This window comes from Moschus berezovskii, chromosome 2, assembly GCF_049115385.1.
Source record: "Moschus berezovskii isolate FMDL1 chromosome 2, NW_MosBer_1.0, whole genome shotgun sequence".
Lineage (NCBI taxonomy): Eukaryota > Metazoa > Chordata > Mammalia > Artiodactyla > Moschidae > Moschus > Moschus berezovskii.
In genome coordinates, this window is record NC_142461.1 from 40,048,887 (window position 1) to 40,071,896 (window position 23,010).

General features: G+C 41.7%; 1 protein-coding gene across 1 annotated transcript; it reads left to right on the forward strand.

Moving 5' to 3' along the window:
• Nucleotides 1-15: 15 nt before the first annotated feature.
• C2H2orf80 (chromosome 2 C2orf80 homolog) lies at nt 16-21,825 on the forward strand. Its single transcript, XM_088842062.1, has 8 exons — nt 16-56; nt 2,024-2,105; nt 3,905-3,987; nt 5,932-6,019; nt 6,408-6,479; nt 16,859-16,946; nt 17,225-17,346; nt 21,403-21,825. Exons 1-8 carry the CDS (start codon nt 16-18, stop codon nt 21,409-21,411), a joined length of 585 nt encoding a protein of 194 aa, XP_088698188.1. The 3' UTR covers nt 21,412-21,825.
• Nucleotides 21,826-23,010: the final 1,185 nt, after the last annotated feature.

A 23,010-nucleotide genomic window follows, 5' to 3' on the forward strand; every position in this document is an offset into this window, starting at 1 on the left:
GATAAGCCTTTAATCATGGAAAGAAGGCTCCTAAAGAAGGAAATTAAAAAACTCCTGTAAGTCTGATGGAAAATAGCTTACATTTATTGCACTGAGCATTTGGCGGGTTGTATGTCATAGATGGTCTGGATATTGGCAGAGGGGTTAAAAGCCTAAGGAAGAATTTGTTCCCGTGGTGTAGGAGACAGCCAGTTGATCTGGCCTCTGTCTCCTGGCCCAAAGGCCTCACATGTGGTGCAAAGCTGGATGCTAAATCTCTAGAGAGGATGTTTCTGCCAGCAGCATGCACAACTGAGACATCCCTACTCTAGAGCTTAGGATCTGAGCTGAGAGCTCCAGTTTGCGCTGGGCAGGGTATGCCTTTGAAAGGGCTCGACTAGTAAAAGATATGAGTGAGATTCCTGAAAAAATGTACCCAAGGGTGCAGCATTTACATTGCAGCCTCTGCTTCTTCTATTGTGAATCTTATCGGTTAAATAATTTATCTCTATTTTTTGCCATCCAAACTTCATTTTAAACACATAAAGAAAACATTAAGTTTTCCCATGGAAATTTTTTTCTCCTGTGGTAGTTTTTTGTTAACTTGACACTTTGTTAAGAGGTTGGTGAAAATCAAAGACCATATAAAAGGGGAAAAAAGGTTATTATGGTTCTATTTCATGATTATAGGCATAACAATAATATACTATTAAAAACCTCATTATAGTCCCCATTAAATATCTTTTCTCTGCCTACTAAGATAATTATATTTTAATAAATGCTTAAGAAATGCTGCAATAGGAATTCACACATTTTACATGTATGTGTTTAGAGGTCAAAATAATAAAAGAACAAATCATAATCAGGAATGCCAATTCCTCTACATATCTCATTCAAAGAACTGGAATTTCAGAACTAATATAAATATAAACTTATACACACACACACACACACACACACACACACACACACACACACACACACACACACACACATATGGGCTTCCCTGGTGGCTCAGAGGTTAAAGTGTCTGCCTGAAATGCGGGAGACCTGGGTTTGATCCCTGGGTTGGGAAGCTCCCCTGGAGAAGGAAATGGCAACCCACTCCATCATTCTTGCCTAGAGAATCCCATGGACAGAGGAGCCTGGTGGGCTACAGTCCACAGAGTCGGACACGACTGACTTCACTCACTCATATATATATACATATATATAGTTTAATTTTATCCAAAGAATCCATTTAGGCTACTTTAAATAAAGTCTCTTGAAATTACAAAGAAAAACGTCAATAATTTTTATCAATCCAGAATAGCTTAATGACACAAAAGAGCTCTAGAATCCAAAAGCAAATTTATCTCCAGCATAGGAACTTGCCCAAAGTGGTCGGTAAAGACCTTGACCAACAGAACTCTACTTATGTAACACTGTGAGATTGACCTTGGAGACCCCAGAGTCTTTTTTCCTACATCCAGTCTCTCCTCCCAACTTTCCTAGGGTAGTATCCCTTTCTATTCACCTCCCAGGGCCTTTATTCTACTCTCCCCTTATTAAAAGTCCATTAGGGAAGGACCTAATAAGTATACACTAAAGTGGAATCACTAATACGTTTTTATGTCTAACCCTCCTAATGGTATTTGCATTCTAACAGGGGGAAAAAAGCCTTCAAGCTAACTAACACATCTGTACAGCATATCATATATCTGGAAGTTATCAACTTTAGACATTCTGCCTGAATTTAGCAAAGGCAGCAGGGGAATCTTCAAAGAGGGGGTCTCAATCCTTTCGGTTTTGTAATATCTGTTCTGCCTATTGGGGGTTTATCATACTCCCTGCTTTCCTAGAAATTCAGTTCTATGTGAGTTTTATTTGTTCATTATGGTTGGACACTGCTGTTTAAATCAAAATGAATATTGATTCAGCTACCAGAGCCATTGGTGACTGCTCTTGTTATATGGTGGAGGAGGGAGGAATTGGGGAGGAATCTTCGGCAGACCGCGCTTCTGTGTCATTCCTGCTAGTTCAATCCTGCTCTCTTGCTTTTAAGGGGAGATTATATTGGCGTCAGACTTCGGGAAAATGAATTTGACCCAAAAGGAAGAAGGCAACTCACCTTTCTAGATGATATGGTAAAGAAAGGCATGCTGCTGTGAATCACATCTGAGTCATATGTTTGTTACAGGGAGGAACAGGATCTAATGTCTGTCGTAAATGAGTCTCATCTTGATCCCCCCCCCACCCCCAGAATTTCCTCTTTCTCATCTGTCATCCTAGGATTGTCCATGTGATCTTTTCAACTCATTAAACTGAAAGCAAGAAGAATGAGAAAGTAAAAAGTCATGAGACTTTCGCTATTTATTTACTTTTATGAGAGAAAAGATTTTAAAAAAAAGCAAAATGAGTACACAATCAAAAGTATGACAGCCATGATGTTAAACACCTTTTGATGAGATTAAACTACTATTGTATAGTTCTCAAATGTAATAATTTTTTACCATTCACGGAGAAAACCAAGTAACTGAATAATCCTAAATTCCTGTTATTATACCTGTTGAAACTCAGATTCATGCTATGTAATCAAAGTGACTTCACATAAATTAAAGAAGCTGTGAAGAGATCTAATTCAAAAGAGATTAGTAAGCCCTCAGCCTTTTAACGTACCCATTTACTGTTCTTGCACTAATGAGGAAGACAGGACCACGCGTCTCCCGCTCCTCTCGCCCATCCCTGTCTGATTTCCCTGGTGCTGAATGAGCAGTTAAGGAAGGCTTCATGTTCTCAACTACTTCTCTATGCATGTATTAAGTAAGAAATTAAATCAATTAGATAAGTGCTGATCAAACTTTAATGAGGTCTTATTACAAGACCGTTTTGATTCAGGAGGTCTGGGGTGAGGCTGGAGATTTGCATTTCTAATGAGCAAACAGGTGATGGCAGCACTACCTATCCAGGCATCAATCTTCTGATTAGGTTTCAACAAGTGATTACTGCCTTTCTTTTTTTTCTCCCTTCCTTCCCTTCCTCCCTCCTTCCTTCCTTTTCTCTCTTTTTCTTTCTCTTTTCAGTTTGGTTCAGTCCCTGAAAGAAATAATTACATTGTTACATCTTTCAGAGAATGTTAAGATTACATAGAACTTTGGATTTCATCTACAAACACAAAAACAAAACTGACCTTCCTTCTTCAAACTGAGAAGGAATGATTTGACAGATAAATGGTGAATACACTTAGAAATGACCAAGAAAAGGTGGTCAATATGATAAGAATGAACACTGAGTTGGTCCTTACCAACTCACTTACCCAAGTCTACCTCCAGTTCCCTGCTTCCACTGGACCCTCTGCCTGGGAGGTCCTTCACCTATGGAAATTCTCCTCATCCTTCAAGCCCAGCTCTGCCACAGCCTCTTTTCTGAGTCTCGAGGGATTCCCCCAACTCATCAGGTGGACACATCACCTCCCTCTGTGACCCTGGGAGCACATTTCTGATGTTACACCAAATTAGAAATTGTTCTCTATGTCCCTCTTCTTCTACCTTCCCCTTTATCTATTTTAAAATCCAAGGAAGTTGAGGCCCAGAGAACAGCAATTGCTCACCCAAGGATATAGTACCATGAGCTGTTAGCAGTAACCTAGATTTGAACCAGATTCCCTGATTCCCAATTTAGTATTTCATGAATCTATCTATCATTTCTGGCACCTCCACCCACCCACCGAACACACACACATTGGCCTAGTGGGGGGTTAAATGTAATGCCAGAAGAACACTAGTTATTTCTATCTGAGCATCAGGTTACTGGACGCAGCTGGTCCTCACTGTTGCGGACATGACAGAAGAGTAGAACAGGCTTAGCAGTGCCATTGTCATTGCCAGGGTGAGCTTCAGTCAACATCTCAGCCTGTTCCTTTGTTCTCTGTGCTCCCCGCTTCCAGGCACACTATGACTTGGCCATCAATGTTGCGTTGCAATGGCTGGATCACTCAGAAGACTTAACTTGGCTGGAGTGGGAGAAAGTGTAAGTTGAACAGTCCTTGTTCCTGTTTTTTATTTTTTTAAACAATGAGTAATGACAGAGGAAGTTTATCACAAGGCAGTCTGATTTGAAAATGCTATGGAGTACTTGTCTCCAGCTAGAAACCTGAAAAAAATCTCATAGTCATCAGTTGGAGGAAGTCTTATCCATGCTTACATATTTTGCATCCCTGTGAATTGGTTTCTATCAGATACAGATCTTTCTTGCGTAAGATGTTTTGTCTTAGAAATATAACTGTGCTTTATTGTGTACATGCCTTGATTTAAAAAAAAAAATGATCAGTTTTTTGGGTAAAGCTGAAATCTTTTCCCAAGGACCATCAAACATAACTTCTTAAGCATTTAACCAGATGTGTACCTGAGCTAAGCAGTTTGAATCACCACTGCTTGAATGCTTGGCAGGATTATAGGCATTTTCTCCCAAATGTGGGGCTTTCCAGGTGGCGATAGTGGTAAAGAACCAGCCTGCCAATACAGGAGGCATAAGAGACGTGGGTTCGATCCCTGGGTCAGGAAGATCCCTTGGAGGTGGAAATGACACCCACTCCATTATTGTTGCTTGGAAAAGCCTGGACAGAGGAGCCTGACAGGCTATGGTCCATGGGGTCATAGAGAGTTGGACACGACTAAGCGACTAAGCACACCTGTATGTGCCAGGCAGACTCATTCAGCTAGAAAGAACATGAAACTGATGACGCCAGGATTTAATCCCTTGTTCAAGAGGCCAGTTGTTTTTTTTCTGCTCTATTGCTTTAGAACACACACCTGGTGCTGGATGGTTGGATCAGTTAATATTTAGTTGCAATAAGCAGAAAATCCAATTTGAATGGAATTAAGCAGAAAAAAAAAAAAGAAAAAGAAAAGAAGAGATTTATTGCCTCTGTATCTGCAAAGTCCATGGGTAGAGTGGCATCTGCTGTTGCTGCTAAGTCACTTCAGTCGTGTCCCACTCTGTGCGACCCCATAGATGGCAGCCCACCAGGCTACTCCGTCCCTGCGATTCTCCAGGCAAGAACACTGGAGTGGGTTGCCATTTCCTTCTCCAATGCAAGAAAGTGAGAAGTGAAAGTGAATTCGCTCAGTCGTGTCCGACCCTCAGCGACCCCATGGACTGCAGCCTTCCAGGGTCCTCCGTCCATAGGAATTTTAAAGGCAAGAGTACTGGAGTGGAGTGCCATTGCCTTCTCCAGTTCCTCTGAGTGGACACTATTTCTAGTTTTAGCCTACTTTATCACAACAGTCAGGCCAGGGGAGAATGGATTTTTTTAAAAGCACAGAACTGTGTCTCAATAGCACTATTTGCTCTGACTTATCTGGGGGTGGAATAAGGGAGAGAAGATGCTGGCTAAATTAGTCCACAGTGTGTTTTCCATCCTTGGAATCTAGGGGAGTCACCACTCCCCTAGAAGTGTATACAGGGGGAAGCTTTATAGGCTTACACAGGGGGAAGGCAGTTACCCCCAAGCAATAGACACAAGAAGAGAAAAGGATATGGGTTGGTAAAACCACAATTGTCCACCATAGTGGCCAGTCCTCTGGGGTTTGATACCTGTGGAAACATGGATGAAAGTGAAAGTGAAGTCGCTCAGTCGTGTCCAACTCTTTGCGACCCCGTGGACTGTAGCCTATCAGGCTCCTCCGTCCGCGGGATTCTCCAGGCAGGAGTACTGGAGCGGGTTGCCATTTCCTCTGTCCGTGGGAAACATGGATATATGAGGGTAAATTCATCACCACTGTTGGAAGATTCAAAATTCAAAGTGTATACTTTGCCGATGATGGATTAATCATATCAGTTTTGTGAATAAATGCATAGCAAGCAGCTATTGGCTATTATTTATTACTTATGATTATCATCACAACCTTGTCAAAAATTCTTGTTAAAAAGAACACGAATAAACCCTCCATTCTTATTCATATTCCCCCTTAGGAAAATGTCATTTCGGAGTAGACCCATATATCCAAACCACAGAGAACGAGAAGCAATGATTTTATCATCTTATGCTGGAATCTTAATGGTAAGGAGAAGAACATTATTTGCATCTATGAAGATTTTGAATCTACAATGTGCATTTTATATTAAAGAATACTTATTTTATTTTTCAACCAATGTTTCTAAATATTTAAAATTTATTGAAATTAAATTTTTCATTTTTAAAGGTTAATAAAAAGACTGACTTCTATATTGTATTGTAAAAAAAATACGTATTTAAGGGAAAAAATAACACAAAAATAATTGATGTTAGGATACTCTGACTTATCCATTTATTTTGAAGTTATTTATCTAGTGTCCATGCTCTCCAGGCATGGTACTGAATGTGCAGGAGCTGTAATAGTTTTGTTTTATAATAAAAGAAAAGTCATGATTTGATAATACATTTTTGTTATTATTTTGTTGTTTAACAGAACAGTGTCCCAATTGAGGAAGTCTTTAAAATTTATGGGGCTGGCTCTTCTTCCAGTTCTGGTGCTGCCAAGGTAAGGATACCCTGAGACTATCAACATAATGGAATTTTAGAGAGAATTCCTTTATTTTATAAATTGATAATATTGTATTTTCAGGCATGAAATAACAGCTTCATTTAAAAATCTATAAAGCCAGATGTAGTTATTCCATACTTGAGTAATAAATCTAAGATGCTTTCACTACACAGAGGACTATAATCATAATAGCAAATGCATTTTATTAATTCATGAATAGAGGCAGCCACTTGAGCACCTTAGATGCTGTCTCTGTTCTGCATTGACAAAAGTTCTCACTTACACTTTTCATCATATGGGTATGGTAAATCCAAGTGCTCCTCTTGTATGACGTACCATAACTTCTAGAAGTAGGACAAGATCTGAATGTTCATTCTCATGAGAAATTGTCTAGTTTACTGCTGCCACATTTCTCCTTTCCATAAGACTGCTTGGAATTCAGTCCAGTGGAAGTTCTAAAGATCAGGGAGTCCAGGTTGAGTTCCGACTGTGTCCTTTCCCCTCTTTGGGTTTCCATGTACTAATCTCGAAAAAAAGAAAAAAAATAGCCCACAGTATTCTGAATTATCTTTACTATTAGTTCAGGTTTTGCTATTTATGAATATATATACATTTACTAAACATTTGAGTGTCAGACTTTATTTTGGGGGGCTCCAAAATCACTGCAGATGGTAACTGCAGCCATGAAATTAAAAGATGCTTACTCCTTGGAAGGAAAGTTATGACCAACCTAAATAGCATATTAAAAAGCAGAGACATTACTTTGCCAACAAAGGTCCATCTAGTCAAGGCTATGGTTTTTCCATTGGTCATGTATGGATGTGAGAGTTGGACTGTGAAGAAAGCTGATCACCGAAGAAATGATGCTTTTGAACTGTGGTGTTGGAGAAGACTCTTGAGAGTCCCTTGGACTGCAAGGAGATCCAGCCAGTCCATTCTAAAGGAGATCAGTCCTGGGTGTTCATTGGAAGGACTGATGCTAAAGCTGAAACTCCAATACTTTGGCCACCTCACGCGAAGAGTTGACTCACTGGAAAAGAGTCTGATGCTGGGAGGGATTGGGGGCGGGAGGAGAAGGGGACGACAGAGAATGAGATGGCTGGATGGCATCACCGACTCTGTGGACATGAGTTTGAGTGTACTCTGGGAGTTGGTGATGGACAGGGAGGCCTGGCGTGCTGTGATTCATGGGGTGGCAAAGGGTCGGACACGACTGAGCAACTGAACTGAACTGAAATATGTGAAATATGGGCTTCTATTTAGAGGTGAACTGCTGATCCCTTTGCCTTTGGATAACCTCTAGAAAAGAGAAGAAGCAGAAGGGACAGATGGGGTGGGCAGGGTTGGGCAGAGGTGTGGAGTGGGAGGAAGTCAGGGAGGGAAGCCAGGAGAACCCACACAAGGCCTTCTGCTCCCACTGTCACTTCCCTTGTCCCCACCAGGGTTTGAAAGGGAAGCCAGGGCAGGAGCAGGGCTACGGCCACAGGAACACTGCCTGCCTTGCTGTCTTACCTGCAGACCATACTGCAAACAGTGGGGTCACATAAAGTCAGAAGTCTACCAGGGCCACCTTATGACTCCAGCATTTACTCAGAAGTGTCGTAACTGAATCCAGTGGTCCTCTCACCTTAGTCCATATGTAAGCTGGCCTGGTCTTGAGATTCAGATTCCCTGGATTATGGAGGAAATCAGCACCTCCTCTCTGATCTCTCTGGATTCAGCTCTTCCATTCATTCATTCACTTGTTATAGTTGTAGGTGCAGGGATACAAGGGTGGGTAAGTCTGAAAAAATCACTTTCTCATAGATTTCATATCTCATATTGTAGTTGACATGCTTCCTTGGTTGAGGCATAAGCCACCCCAGGACAAATGCTCCTCAGACCAAGCTCTTCTTGGCTTCTGAAGAAAGACTAATTTTTTTGTTTTCTTAGAGAGTCAAGCAAACCACACTGCTTTAATCTTGTTTGATTTTTTTCCTGCAGATTTCTCCCTTCTAGGATTTCCCCCTTTTAGGCGTTCCCTTCAAACCACCCCCCTCAACACATAGATATAAATATCTGAGCCCAAGTCCTTCTGTTTCAGACATTGTGTTTTCTTCCCTTCATCTTCTTTGCCTGCTGCTGCTGCTGCTAAGTCGCTTCAGTCGTGTCCAACTCTGTGCGACCCCATAGACGGCAGCCCACCAGGCTCCGCCGTCCCTGGGATTCTCCAGGCAAGAACACTGGAGTGGGTTGCCATTTCCTTCTCCAATGCATGAAAGTGAAAAGTGAAAGTGAAGTCGCTCAGTCGTGTCCGACTCTTCGCGACCCCATGGACTGAAGCCTCCCAGGCTCCTCCGTCCATGGGATTTTCCAGGCAAGAGTAGTGGAGTGGGTTGCCATTGCCTTCTCCCCTTCTTTGCCTAGTAGAGGACAAAGGCAGGCAGTAGGCAGATCTAGTTGCTTGGTCTCAACTCAAGTGGCTAGAGGACAGATATGGAAAATCACATCCTGGGAATGGCATTGTGAAGCCCTCCAGTCTTAGGGTTATCCACCAAGCAGGTTTGAAAACATGGGTGTCCAAGTAGCTTGGATAAACCAGATTCATTAAAGGGGCCAAAATGGAGGGGAGTGGGGAAGGATAAATTAGGAGTTTGGAATTAAAATATACTCATTAATATATATAAAATAGATAACTAACAAGGACCTACTATATAGCACAGGGACCTATATTCAATATCTTGTAGTAACCTATAAAAGAAAAGAACCTAAAAAGAATATAAATATATGTGTATGTGTATATATATATATGTACATATATATAGGGAAGCCGAAGTGGTACCCTGTGCATATCTGAGGTTGTTGATTTCTCCCAGCAATCTTGATTCCAGCTTGTGGATCATCCAGCCCAGCATTTTGCATGATGTACTCTGCAAACATGTCAGGCTGGATGAATTACAAGCTGGAATCGAGATAGCTGGGAGAAACATCAACAACCTCAGATATGTGGATGATACCACCCTAATGGCAGAAAGTGAAGAGGAACTAAAGAACCTCTTGATGAGGGTGAAGAGTGAAAAAGCCAGTTTAAAACTAAATAGTAAAAAAACTAAGATCATGGCATCCGGCCCCATTACTGCATGGCAAATAGAAAGGGAAAAGGTGGAAGCAGTGACAGATTTCCTCTTCTTGGGCTCTAAAATCACTGGAGATGGTGACTGCAGCCATGAAATCAGAAGATAATTGCTTCTTGGCAGGAAAGCTATGGCAATCCTAGACAGTGTGCTGAAAGGCAGAGACATCACTCTGTTGACAAAAGTCTGTAAAGTCAAGGCTATGGTCTTACCAGTGATCATGTATGGTTGTGAGAGCTGGATGGTAAAGAAGGCAGACCACCAAATAATTGATTCCTTTGAATTGTGGTGCTAGAGAAGACTCCCGAGAGTCCCTTTGACAGCAAGGAGATCAAACCAGTCAATCCTAAAGGAAATCAACCCTGAATTCTCACTGGAAGGACCGATGCTGAAGCTGAAGTTTCAGTATTTTAGTTATCTGATGCAAACAGTTGACTAATGGGAAAAGACCCGATGCTGGGAAAGATTGAGAGAAGAAGAAGAGTGTATCAGAGGATGAAATGGCTGGATGGCATCACCAGTGCAATGGACATGAACTTGGGCAAACTCCAGGAGATGGTGAGGGACAGGGAGGCCTTGAGTGCTGCAGTCTATGGGGTCGCAGAGTCGGACATGACTGTGTAACTGAATAACAACAACAACTCTGCATATACGTTAAGTAAGCAGGGTGACTGTATCCAGCCTTGACATACTCCTTTCCCAATTTTGAACCAGTCAGTTGTTCCATGTCCAGTTCTGTTTGTCCACTACAAAGATGCACAATGTAAGAATTGTGAGTTAAGTTTTCTTGGGGGCAAATGAGAATTGCAGCCCAGGAGTTAGCAACTTAGATAGCTCTGAGAGACTGCTCCAAAGAGGTAGTGGGGGAAGGTCAATATATAAGATTTTGGTGAAGGGGGAGTTCAATGCAATCAAATGTTTACTTTACAAAAGGTTTCTGCTGGTCAAGAGGATCTGATGTCTCCATGAAAAGACTTAGTTCTTTTCTAGATATGAAGCGATGTCAGGATTGGGATCATGAAATCAGTTCCTGAAAATATCTATGGAAAGAGCTGTACCACCAGTCAGTTTCTCTGAAGCAGAGTGCTTCACTCTCCACCCTTGAGCTCCCTGCAGGGTGTGTCAAAGTCCACCAGCTGCAGCAACACAGGGTCCAATCTGCGCAGAGAGAGAGGGCAACTGCCCTTAGCAAGTGCAAATTTGTAGGTGACAACATAGACTACATAATGACCAGCTCTGAAGGAAAATAAATCATATCCTCCGAAAGGAGGTTTTGTCAAACTCAAGTTCACGTGTCGGATACCAAGTGAGGTCAAACAACCAAAACATCAGAATTTCGAGCAGAGATAGGTTTATTACAGGGCCGAGCAAGGAGAACAGGGCAGTTTATGCTTAAAGACCCAAACTCCCCGTGAGTTTCAGGGAAGAAGCTTTTATAGGCAAAAGTTGGAGGGTCAGGCTCCAGGGTGTGTAACCTTCCTCTGATTGGTTGGTGGTGAGGTAACTGATGCTGTTCTGGGAATTTCAGTCATCAGCCTCTGTCTCCAGTCAGTCTGGGGTCCCTGTGCTTGTGTTCAGCCTACAATTACTATCTTCCTCCTGGGTGGTAGTCTTTATTTCCGCAGGAGAATTCAGAGATTTGTATCAGATTGTTATGCAAGTCCCCTGAGGAGGAACCAGGCCCAGTCCTGTTGCTGCCCTACTGTTTCTTTCTGCCTAAGTCACTCCCCTAATTAGTAACTGTTTGAATCTGCTCTTTGGAACTTGAGGAACATCTAGGAGGCTGATGCTTTTTTTTCCACAAACAAGAAATGAGGAACGTGGAAAGGGTTTGGTGCCTGGTCTCAGGCTCCATAAGATCCTGCTTGGTGTCAACCCCCCCAAACTTTTTTTTTTGATACTCCTCAACCTTGAGTGGAACAGGTATTGGACAAGCTGGGGAATAATGTTAATGTTCAAGCTGGATTTGGAAAAGGCAGAGGAACAAGAAATCAAATTGCCAACATCCATTGGATTACCAAAAAAGCAAGAGAGTTCTAGAAAGACATCTATTTCTGCTTTATTGACTATGCCAAAGCCTCTGACTTTGTGGATCACAACAAACTGTGGAAAATTCTTCAAGAGATGAGAATACCAGACCACCTGACCTGCTTCCTGAGAAATCTGTTCGCAGGTCAAGAAGCAACAGTTAGAACTGGACATGGAACAACAGACTGGTTCCAAATCAGGACAGGAGTATGTCAAGGCTATATATTGTCACCCTGCTTATTTAACTTATATGCAGAGTACAGCATGAGAAATGCTGGACTGGATGAAGCACAAGCTGGAATCAAGGTTGCTGGGAGAAATATCAATAACCTCAGATATGTAGATGACACCACTCTTATGGAGGAAAGCAAAGAACTAACAAGCCTCTTGATGAAAGTGAAAGAGGAGAGTGAAAAAGTTGGCGTAAAGCTCAACATTCAGAAAACTAAGATCATGGCATCTGGTCCCATCACTTTATGGCAAATAGATGGGGAAACAATGCAAACAGTGAGATATTTTATTTTTTTGGGTTCCAAAATCACTGCAGATGGTGAAATTAAAAGGCACTTGCTCCTTGAAAGAAAAGTCATGACAAACCTAGACAGCATATTAAAAAACAGAGACATTACTTTGCCAACAAAGGTCTGTCTAGTCAAAGCTTTGGTTTTTCCAGTGGACATGTGAGACTTGAACTATAAAGAAAGCTGAGCACCGAAGAATTAATGCCTTTGAATTGTGGTGTTGGAGAAGACTCTTGAGAGTCCCTTGGACTTCAAGGAGATCCAACCAGTCCATCCTAAAGGAAATCAGTCCTGAATATTCATTGGAAGGACTGATGCTAAAGCTGAAACTCCAATACTCAGACCACCTGATGCGAAGAACTGACTCATTTGAAAAGACCCTGATGCTGGGAATGATTGAAGGCAGGAGGAGAAGGGGACAGCAGAGGATGAGATGGTTGGATGGCATCACCAATTCGATGGACATAGTTTGAGTAAGCTCCGGGAGTTGGTGATGGACAGGGAGGCCTGGTGTGCTGCAATCCATGAAGCCGCAAAGACTCAGACATGACTGAGCAACTGAACTGAACTGAACTGAACTGCTTGGCACCCCTGGGTGTATTATTTAGCTTGCTGATTGAGGATCAAAGTCTAATTGAAGTTGACTTCTCTGCTATCTTGGATGCATTTGATTGTAATTAGTTATGCTGTTTCCTCAGGCTATGTCATTCTTTCAAAAGTTGTGCCCTGCCCTCTTCCCTCCTGTTTCATACCCATTAGATGCCAATCGCTTCCCACCCCTGCCCCTTGATGCGACAGCTAAAAATGCCTTTCAGTGTTGCCACGTGTCCCCTAAGAGGCAAAAATCACAGCTAGTTAAGGACCACTTCTCTAAACATTCAAAAAGCAAAGAGCTCATCAAGCATCCACTGTATTATTAAGACATGTTGTTGTTTAGTCATGTGTCTGACTCTCTGTGACTCCATGGACTGTAGCCCTCCAGGCTCCTCTGTCCATGGGACTTCCCAGGCAAGATGATTGGAGTGGGTTGCCATTTCCTTTTCTAGGGGATCTTCCTGACCCAGTGATCAAACCTTCATTTCCTACACTGGCAGGTGATTTCTTTACCACTGAGCCACCAGGGAAGCCCCTTATTAAGACATAAACTTTGCCTACTTTAGATAAATTATCACAAAGGGTATGATATGATTTCAGCTAGAGACACAAGCGTCTGAGGGTCCTCTACTCCTGTGGACCTCACAAGATCCTCCCTGCCTCAAGGACGCCAGCTCAGGGCTTTCCCTTGCGGCTGCACATCAGCTCTATGCAGGCACCTCCTCTACATCTTAAACAAGGAGTTAGCAGGCCCTCTTAATGAAAAGATAGTCTTTCAAAGATTAAATTGTGAGAGTGACTTAAAAACAGTCCTTAAGAGTTTAACATAATTTTTAAAAACTGGATTTAACTACAAGGTGGGGTAGTTAAAAAAAAATAAATTGATAAAGGTTCTTCTTTAATGGCTGCATGTGTATGAATAAACTTTGATTCCTCCAGATACAGTGTCTCCTAAGCAATAGCTAAAATCCTTCCCAAGCAAAAGCTTAAAGCCCTGTTGAATACTAATCAGATTATGTAGTTTTTGGCCGCTAGAATTGGCTGCTTGGGGCTTCCCAGGTGGCGCTAGTGGTAACACGTCTGCCAATGCAGGAGGCATAAGAAACACGGGTTCAAACCCTGGGCTGGGAAGATCCCCTGGAGAAGGGCATGGCAACTCACTCCGGTATTCTTGCCTGGAGAATCCCATGGAGAGAGGAGGCTGGCTGGCTGCAGTCCACGGGTCACATAGGGTGGGACACGATTGAAGTGACTTAGCATGCACCACATGGGTACTGTGTGGGCTTGATAGCTTTTTTCAGGACTATCTGCTGCCACCTGGTGACAGAAAGCCATCAAGGACCCAGAATTGTTCAATTCTGTTAATACAATACAAGCTTCTAGTTCTACTCCTGAGAGGGAATTTTTTTTTTTTGCTGACAGGGAGCTGTTTTTCTGCTGAGAAACTTGGACCCATAGGAGAAAAAAATAAGAGAACTTCACATGTGATGATTATTTGCAGTTGAAAGTGAAGGTGGTGAAGGTGTTAGTCGCTCAGTTGTGTCTGCTCTTTGTGACCCCATGGACTGTAGCCCTCCTGGCTCCTCCATCCATGGTATTCTCCATGAGTGAAGAATACTGGAGTGATTTGCAGTTAGCTTCAGATAAATGTAAGAGATTCTACGCATTTTCAAACTGAACAAAAAGGAGCCTAAACCTTCCTTTGACAAATAAAGCAAGCAATAAAAATACTCTTCAGTTCCATTTGACAGAAAAAGAGGGGAAAAGGAAAAGGAGGTAAAGAGAGTGAAACACCGGACAGAAAGAGGAAAAAGACAGACAGGTAACTAGAGAATGTCAGAATCTCTTCTTTCCTCCTCTCTTCATGAAGCCACACCCCAGTGTCTGAGCACCCATCACTCCTCTCCATTCAAACTTGCATCCAGAATTCAAAGCAAGCTCTTCAGAGGCCAGAAAACTGGTGTCCAGTCCAAACTCTGTTACTCCCTAGCTGAGTAGTACAATGAAGGTATCAATCAGTAGCTGTGAAGGGAAAAAAAAAAGAGCATATGGCTAACTCTAGGTTTAGGACTTCAATGTCATCCTACTTGGAAAATAATTTTTCTTATAAACCACAGAGGGAGCTACATTAAGTGCTTGCATGAGTCATCAGTTATCAGGAGTCATAGAATATGTGAACTGGAAGTGACCTTTAAAATACTCAGGTTCTCTCTTCCCCAGTGGACAGGGAAACTAAAGCATGAAAGGCCTGTCTTTTCATTTTTTGGCTGCATCACTGGGCTTGTGGGATCTTAGTTCTCTGGAATGTAGGCCACAGCATGAAAGTGCCAGGTTCTAACCACTGGACAACAAGAAATTCCCTGGAAGAGTCTGTCTTGACTTTTCTCTGTGCAGAAATGCATCAAGACGCTGTGCAAGCCAGTTTTCTTTCTTACACAAGGCATGTATCATCCTGCAGGGCTGTTATCACACCTACCTTTGCTCCACACAGATACAAAGCCTCCTTTTAATTACTTTCTTTGTTCTCGGTCATCTTTCGGAATAGATTACATGCTTCTTGAGGTTTTGTGTGTATGGTCATGCATGGTTTGGTTGATCAGTTGTGTCTGACTCTTCATGACCCCACGGACTGCAGCCTGCCAGACTCCTCTGTCCATGGGACTATCCAGGCAAGAATCATGGAGTGGGTTGTTTTTTCCTTCTCCAGGGGATCTTCTTGAACCAGAGATAGAACCCAGGTCTCCCACATTGCAGGCAACTTCTTTACCATCTGAGCCAACTCAGCTAGTAAAGAATCTGTCTGTAATACTGGAGATCCCAGTTTGATTTGATCTTCCCCAGTGGGGAAGATCCCCTGGAGAAGGGATAGGCTACCCACTCCCGTATTCATGGACTTCCCTGGTGGCTCAGATGGTAAAGAATCTGCCTGCAATGCAGGAGACATGGGTTGGGAAGATTCCCTGGAGGACAACAGGGCAACCCACCCCAGTATTCTTGCTTCTTGAGGTTAGAAGCCATCATTCATGCTTATATTTAATTCTTTACAAGGCAGGATATGACACAAACTCTCAATAAATATATTTACCATTTCAATAAAAGCCTGAGGTCAGGTACTTCCCTAGTAGTCTTCTCCTTCCAATGCAGGGGGTTCGGGTTCTAGCCTTGGTTGGGGGCTAAGATCCCATAAGCCTCGTATTCAAGAAACCAAAACATAAAACAGAAACAATATTGTAAAAAAATTCAATAAGGACTTCAAAAATGGTCCACATTAAAAAAAAAAAAAGACTGAGATCAAATCTAGAAGTTCCCAGCTGAGGAGACTATAAACCGTTCCATCTATAAAGAGAACATTTATTGTATAATCCATGTTTTCTGTCCTGTCTGAAGTGATGGTTGCCCAGTGATTTGTTAGCACAACCTCTTGTTTAGCTGATTAAATTCATCACAATGTATGATGAACCTGGTTATCTAATAGTTTATTGTTCTTTTCTCCTCACTCAGCCCTGGAAAGGCAGGAACCTTGTCTGTCTTACCAACCACAGCTCCCTAAAACAGGGCCTGCCTACTGTAATGCTCACTAGAAACTTATTGCATGAATGAAAGGCTGAAGAGACAGTCCTAACCTTGAGTTTCCAGTGTGGTGCAACAGACAGCGGGTTATTAACTATCACCACTGCGGGTGTTCTATGTGTTAATGTGCTTTGCATTCACAGATGAATGAGTCCATAATTCGGCCTTAGGATGGGTTGGGAGGGTGCCAGCAAGGAAGCAGGAAGCTGGGGAGACAACTGGACCAGTTTCTCAGAAAAGGTGACATTTGAGCCACATCTTAAAGGAAAAGTAGGTGCCTTGAGGCAGAAGAGGAAGAAAAGGCTATTCCAGGTAAAGGAACCCACCTGAAGAGCACAGTTGTGTGAAAGCCCATTCTAGGCAAAGAATGGCCACCAAAGGCAGCACAGGAGGGCTCATGACCCACGGGAGATGACCCTCAACTGCTAGTCATGTGTCGGGAAGACGGGCTGGGTAGACAGGCCAAGTCTTGAGATAGGTGCTATAACCAGCAGCTGCTTACAGCACGAAGTGGGTGCAGCTTTTAAAAGTAGGTCTGTTTTCCTTTCAGGTTCCCCGAGCTCCACCCATCCGCCTCTCCTTGCACCCTCTGGCCATGTTGACAGCACCCAAAGCCGCAGAATATGCCCGCAAACAGAGTAAGCCTGTTTACTTCTGTCTCTTAGAGAAATTTAAGTAAAACTCAGACATGCGCATACAAAGTGAGGTCAAAGTTGTTATGGTAATAACATCTTTCTGTCTGGGGGAATTTAAAAGAATCAGGAATGTTTATGACTTGATTTCCCTCCTGAAATCAGGGAAGTCATTTCTCAGACCGTGGAAGCAGAGGACTCTAGCAGGGAAGAATCTAAAACTGAGGGTGGACTTATTTTAAAAAATAGTTTAATACAGATATGACTACTACATGCATCCCTAGGTGTCAAGCTAAGAAGGGCAGCAATGAACAAAAATGCCACCAGCAGTTCTACAAGGAAAGCAAATGCCATGGAGTGGAAATCATCAAAAAATTTATCTTTGGACACACAGCCAAAGGACAAAGTAGGTCTAAACATGCAAATTAAACCAAACTGATACCAGGTGTTTGGGGAGTACTTATGGTTAAAAGTCTAGCCTTTGGGTGTTAGATGTCCTGGCTTTGAAACTAAAGCCCATTATTTATCAGCTGTGTGACTTCAGGCAAGTTGCTTAACTTGTCTGGGCTTTAAGTTTCCTTCTCTGCAAAATGGAAAGAACAATGGTACTTATCTCTTGAGGTCGCTGAATAATTAACTGCTATTATGGGTCTTAAGGAATTAAAACCGAGTTAACTCCTAAATATTGACCACTATTATCTTTTCATCATTTAAGAAATACTAACCGCAGGCTCTCCCTGGTGGCTCAGAGGTTAAAGCGTCTGCCTCCAATGCGGGAGACCCGGGTTCGATCCCTGGGTCAGGAAAATCCCCTGGAGAAGGAAACGGTAACCCACTCCAGTATTCTTGCCTGGAGAATCCCATGGATGGAGAAGCCTGGTAGGCTACAGTCCACGGGGTCACATAGAGTCGGACACGACTGAGTGACAGAACGGAACAGAACCACAGTTAACCAACTACTATTCTGTTGATTTAAGTAAATGTGTTGAGGAGAGAATCTGTGTTCATATCTGTGTCAAATGTTCCTATTCTTGGTCCCTTTCTTACTAATAAAAATTTTATCTTTGCCTGCTTTGTATCTCTGCTCTTTCTGCCCTGCCTATCTGATGCCTTGGACATTTACGTTGCAGACTTCAGCTAATGGTCAGAGATGGACAAGGCTGGAAGGGAAGGAGAAAGCAAGGAGGGTTCTTTGGCATTCCAACACTGTGTTCTCAATTATAATGTACAAAGTGAAAAGGAAAATTTTAAAGTCAGAGAGACCATGGTGGTCAATATACTAAAAGCAGGGAGAGAATCAGAAAAGTAGTTTAGGCTTGGGGGAGGGGGTGGCTGGGATATTTTAGGATTTTGTTGAATGAGAGACTCTGGGTCAGCTGGAGGTTGAAAGGTAGGAAAGGGAAAGAGGAATTTTGAAAACAGAATCACTAGGTTCTGAATTGAGCTTGCTTAAGGAAATACAGGGGAGGCTTCCCTAATTGTTCAGCAGGTAAACAATCTGCCTGCAACCCAGGGGGCACAGGAAATGTGGGTTCAATCCCTGAGCTGGGAATGATCCCCTGAAGGAGGAAGTGGCAACCCACTCCAGTGTTCTTGCCTGAAAAATCTCATAGACAGAGGAGCCTGGTGGGCTGCAGTCCAAAGGATTGCAGAGAGTCAGACATGACTGAGTGACTAAGCATTCAAGAAACACAAGTGAAAATTGAAATTCCTTTTTATGTAGCTTGGTTGCTATACTATACATTTTTAAATGTGAATCTCTCAGTAGGCTGAGTCACACAGGGCTCAGGATGTGTTCAGGTTTTCTGAGGCCAACTATTGACTGATTAGAAATATAATCTTATCATAGCAAATCATAGCTTTAAGAACTGCCTGAAATCTTTGGTCATATTAGGCCTTTAATATGTGTTATTCTAGTAGCAGAACAACCATGTTATTAGGAAATATTTACAAAATATTGAGTTTTTCTTTAAAGACATTTGCTATAATGAGATTTGGGCTTCACCGGTGGCTCGATGGTAAAGAATCTGCCTGTAATGCAGGTTCAGTTCCTGGGTCAGGAAGATCCCCTGGAGGAGGAAATGGATTTTTTCTTGCCTGGAAAATCCCATGGACAGAGGAACTTGACAGGCTACAGTCCATTGGTTTGTGAAAGAGTTGGACATGACTTAGCGAGTAAACAGCAAATAACAATAATGAGACTTGAACGTATAGCTTTTCTAGAACCATATCTTTGTTACTGAAGATCTTTTTGAAGTAGGTAATAATTTTTAAAATATGAGTTTGGGAATAGCAAACTTTGCGTGCTTAGTTGCTCAGTTGTGTCCAACTCTTTGCGACCCCATGGATTGTAGACTGCCAGGCTCCTCTGTCCATGGGGATTCTCCAGGCAAGAATACTGGAGTGGGTTGCCATGCCCTCCTCCAGGGGATCTTCCTGACCCAGGGATTGAACCTGGGTCTCCAGCATTTCAGGCTGAGCCACAAAGGAAGCCCTAGCAAACTTTCGAAATAAAACAGAACTCAGAAAATAAGAAACAGTAACACCTCCAGAAATAACACACACACACTGGTAATCAAGACTTTAAGCCTTAATCATGAAAAAACAGATCTCTGAAACAGTGGTTCATTGCCCTCTGAGGCTCATCTATGCACCCTATGTCCAGAAAATCTAGCTCTCAAGATTATTCATTGGTATGTTATTCTGAAAATACAATTTAGTTCCCTGTATGTTTTCTTTCATAACTATTGAAGACTGTTGGCTTCTTGATGGAAAAAGATCTTTTATTCCCTTATTATTTCCCACATGGATGTCAAGTGTTTTCTAGGCAGTAGATATTCAGTAGTTATTGTTGATTAGTGAATTAGCAGCAAGTGAATGGTCCATAGGTGAGTATGCTCAAATCACTGTGCCCTGTCCATACTGATTGAGAGGCTCATTTATGGGGACCAGCTTTTCCTATAGGTTAACTGATGCTTGTAAACCCAGGCATGTCAACAGAATGAGTGTCCATCTTGCAGTAAGGCCAGATCCTGAGATGAATCCCTCCTACATGGCCCCTGCTTGATAACTAAGCAGCAAAAACCACATTTGTGAGGGTTTTTCATGCTTTATTGTTGATATTTGTGTACTTCAGGCATCTTTTCCAACTCTTGGGTAATGTACTTTCCAAATTAATTTTTCAATTAAAATAGTAGTACTTACAGTAAAAGTTTCAAATTACATAGTGAAAAGTAAAAGAATCCTCTCTTTCCCACACCCCTGTCCTACTCCTCAGAAGTAACAACTGTTAATAATTTTCAATTCTAATATCTGCCATACATGTACACATCAATATACATATTAATACATGCACACCTAACTGGTTAGAAACAACAAGTAAATAAAATAAATAGTTTATTAAGTGTATGAAAGGACTTCCCTGGTGGTGCAGTGGTTAAGAATCCACCTGCCAATGCAGGGTACAGGGGCTCAATCCCTAGTCCAGGAAGATGCCACATGCTTCTGGGCAACTAAGCCCATGGACCATAAATACTGAGCCAGTGCTCTAAAGCCCAAGAGCTACAACTACTGAGCCCATGTGCCTCGAGTCTGTGCTCAAAAATAAGAGAAGCCACTGCAATGAGAAGCCTGAACACCACAACGACAGGGTAGATTCCTCTCACTGGCACTAGAGAAAACCCTCACACAGTAATGAAGACCCAGTGCAGCCAAAATAAATAAATAAATAAATGTTACAAATGTTTTCAAATGTATTAAAAATGCTCTTCAGTTTATTGTTTGAAGAAATTTTTCATTTACATGTTTAAGCTTCTTAATCTTTTCTTTTATGCCTTATGGATACTGTATCATGTCTTTTAGCTGATGAACATTTTTAAACTGCAAGAAATTAATTCCTTATTCAGAATTTTCTATTTATTTCCAGTCAGTGAATTTCTTTAATAAATAAGGGGAAAAGAAGAATTTTTTTTCAATCCAGGTATTCTGGAAAACAGTTTCCAAAATATCTTTTGTACTGCTTGGTACTAATAGCTCATTTATTAGTTAAAATGGATATGAGCAACACCACATCCTAGCAAAGGTAGAAAAAGAGTGAAAGACAAATAAGAACAAAGAACAAGGGCAAAAAAAAGAAAATAGAAAACATTCACAAATAACCGTCCTGTGGTTATTTAAGAGAATAATTTTATTCTTAGGAAATATACTATAAAGTGTATCATTAACCCAATAATTTCTCTGTGTGGGATCATGTATTATATTTAATTGAGAAATATAAGTCAATTTCCAAATGTCTGAGAAGAATTCCATGGAAATTCTTTTGCACCCACTTTTATTTTAGCTCATCTTTGTCAGTAACTTTGTATCTGATATTTGACCTTAACTCCCTATATCTTGAAAGCTAATGTTTGTGTCCATTTTAAACTGATGTGTTTGATACCATAATCATCTTTTTATTCTGCAGGTCACTTAGAAACTTGGAACTGCACCAGGGGAGTTCATAATAAAGTCTCTGGAGGAAGAGAATCATCATCTTAAAACTGCAACTCTTGCCAGCATATTTTCTTTGCAATTAGCTTTTGATGCAAAGTGCATTGAAGTGTTATTCTGGATGTTGAGCTTTCTTATCTTAGAATCATGTTGTTTGGCCATATTGTGGTTAATAGCAAGTATGTATCTTGTGCTACTTCATTGTGACCGGAAGATGGTTGGCTGGTGAATTTTGAGAATATATACCATTTCTGTTTTAGAGTAGGCTGACTTTGCAGCACATTTTACAAATGTTTAGCACTGAACATTGCAGAATAGTGGAATAGGAGGCAGTTTTCCAAAGTTTCAATCCAAAATAAAATTAACCTTCATCAATTGCCTTTACTGTGTTCTCACATGGAAACATTTAAACTCATTTCAATAAAGCCTGAAAAGAAAAATGAGTACAGGCTTTCTTTCAATAGAACACAAGCACTACTAGAAAAAGAAAACGTTCTAGTCTTTCAACACCTTTCAAAATGCCCATTATAAATTGAGTTTATAAATACATGTAGTAGCAATTTGACCAAATGAACGCAAGTATAAGTTATGCCATCTTAAGGTTTTGTTAACACAGAACAGTTTTCTTTAACATGAGCCAAAACTGGCATGTGGTTTGTTGACTTTTGTTCAAAGTGGTGGTGAATTTCAATGTGGCACTGCGGCTGGAAAGACCAAGGCAGCCTTTTCCACACTGGTTCAATTACGGCTGTAACTAAGGTTGACAAGTCGACCGGCTGCCTTAGGTCTGTCCTCTGGTCCTTGTGTGCACTGTGGAGCTCCGCAGGACTCTGCCCCGCTGTGCCACATGCAAAGGAACATTTTTCTTTGTAGCTATTGAGGCCTTTCCTCTTAACATCTGCACCTTTGCTTTACATGCTGCCTGAAGCATTCACAAATGGCATTGTGGACATATTGCCAGCTGTACTTGGATGTTCTTTTAGATTCCCTCCACAGGTTGAGAACCAGGACCCGTGTTTGATTTCATCTTTCTGCATACGTATGGGATGACAAAGCGTGGGGGATTGAGTCATATTCTGCCCCTGCGTATCTGAAGAGTATTTCTAAAGCAATAGGTTGGCAGCAAGGGAAAAAGGTTCTCAAACAGTTGGCTCGGTCTTCCTCTGAAACAGTGATGCTTCAGGGAGGGGAAACTCAGGCAAATCATGATGCTAGTTTTGAAAACAAAAAGCAACCCTAGAAGACGGGTTGAGGGGAGAGGAATGAGAGGATCCTGGATATGTTCTTGCTCTTGGAGTGTCTCAGAGGGTCTCAGGAGACCTCAATCATTTAAACCCAAAGCTTTGAGATGTTAAAACTCAAGACAAAATGTGGCTATTGACAAAATTTGCTGCCTTTCACTAGCACCTTAAAGTTAAACATTTACAGGTTGATTTTATTTTTTCACCTCATTAAAGTCATATATATGTACATAATAGAAAGCTAAAGAAACCGAAAACAACAAAAAGGAAAAATTAAAACATAAAATTAAGACCTATAACCTTGCCATTCATTGATAGCTATGATTGACACTTAGGCTTCT

Coding starts and splice junctions, on each gene's coding strand:
- C2H2orf80 (XM_088842062.1), top strand. CDS start 16: ATGGAAAGAAGGCTCCTAAAGAAGGAAATTAAAAAACTCCT. Junction 2,106..3,904: donor TCACCTTTCTAGATGATATG/GTAAAGAAAGGC, acceptor CCCCGCTTCCAG/GCACACTATGACTTGGCCAT. Junction 6,020..6,407: donor CTTATGCTGGAATCTTAATG/GTAAGGAGAAGA, acceptor GTTGTTTAACAG/AACAGTGTCCCAATTGAGGA.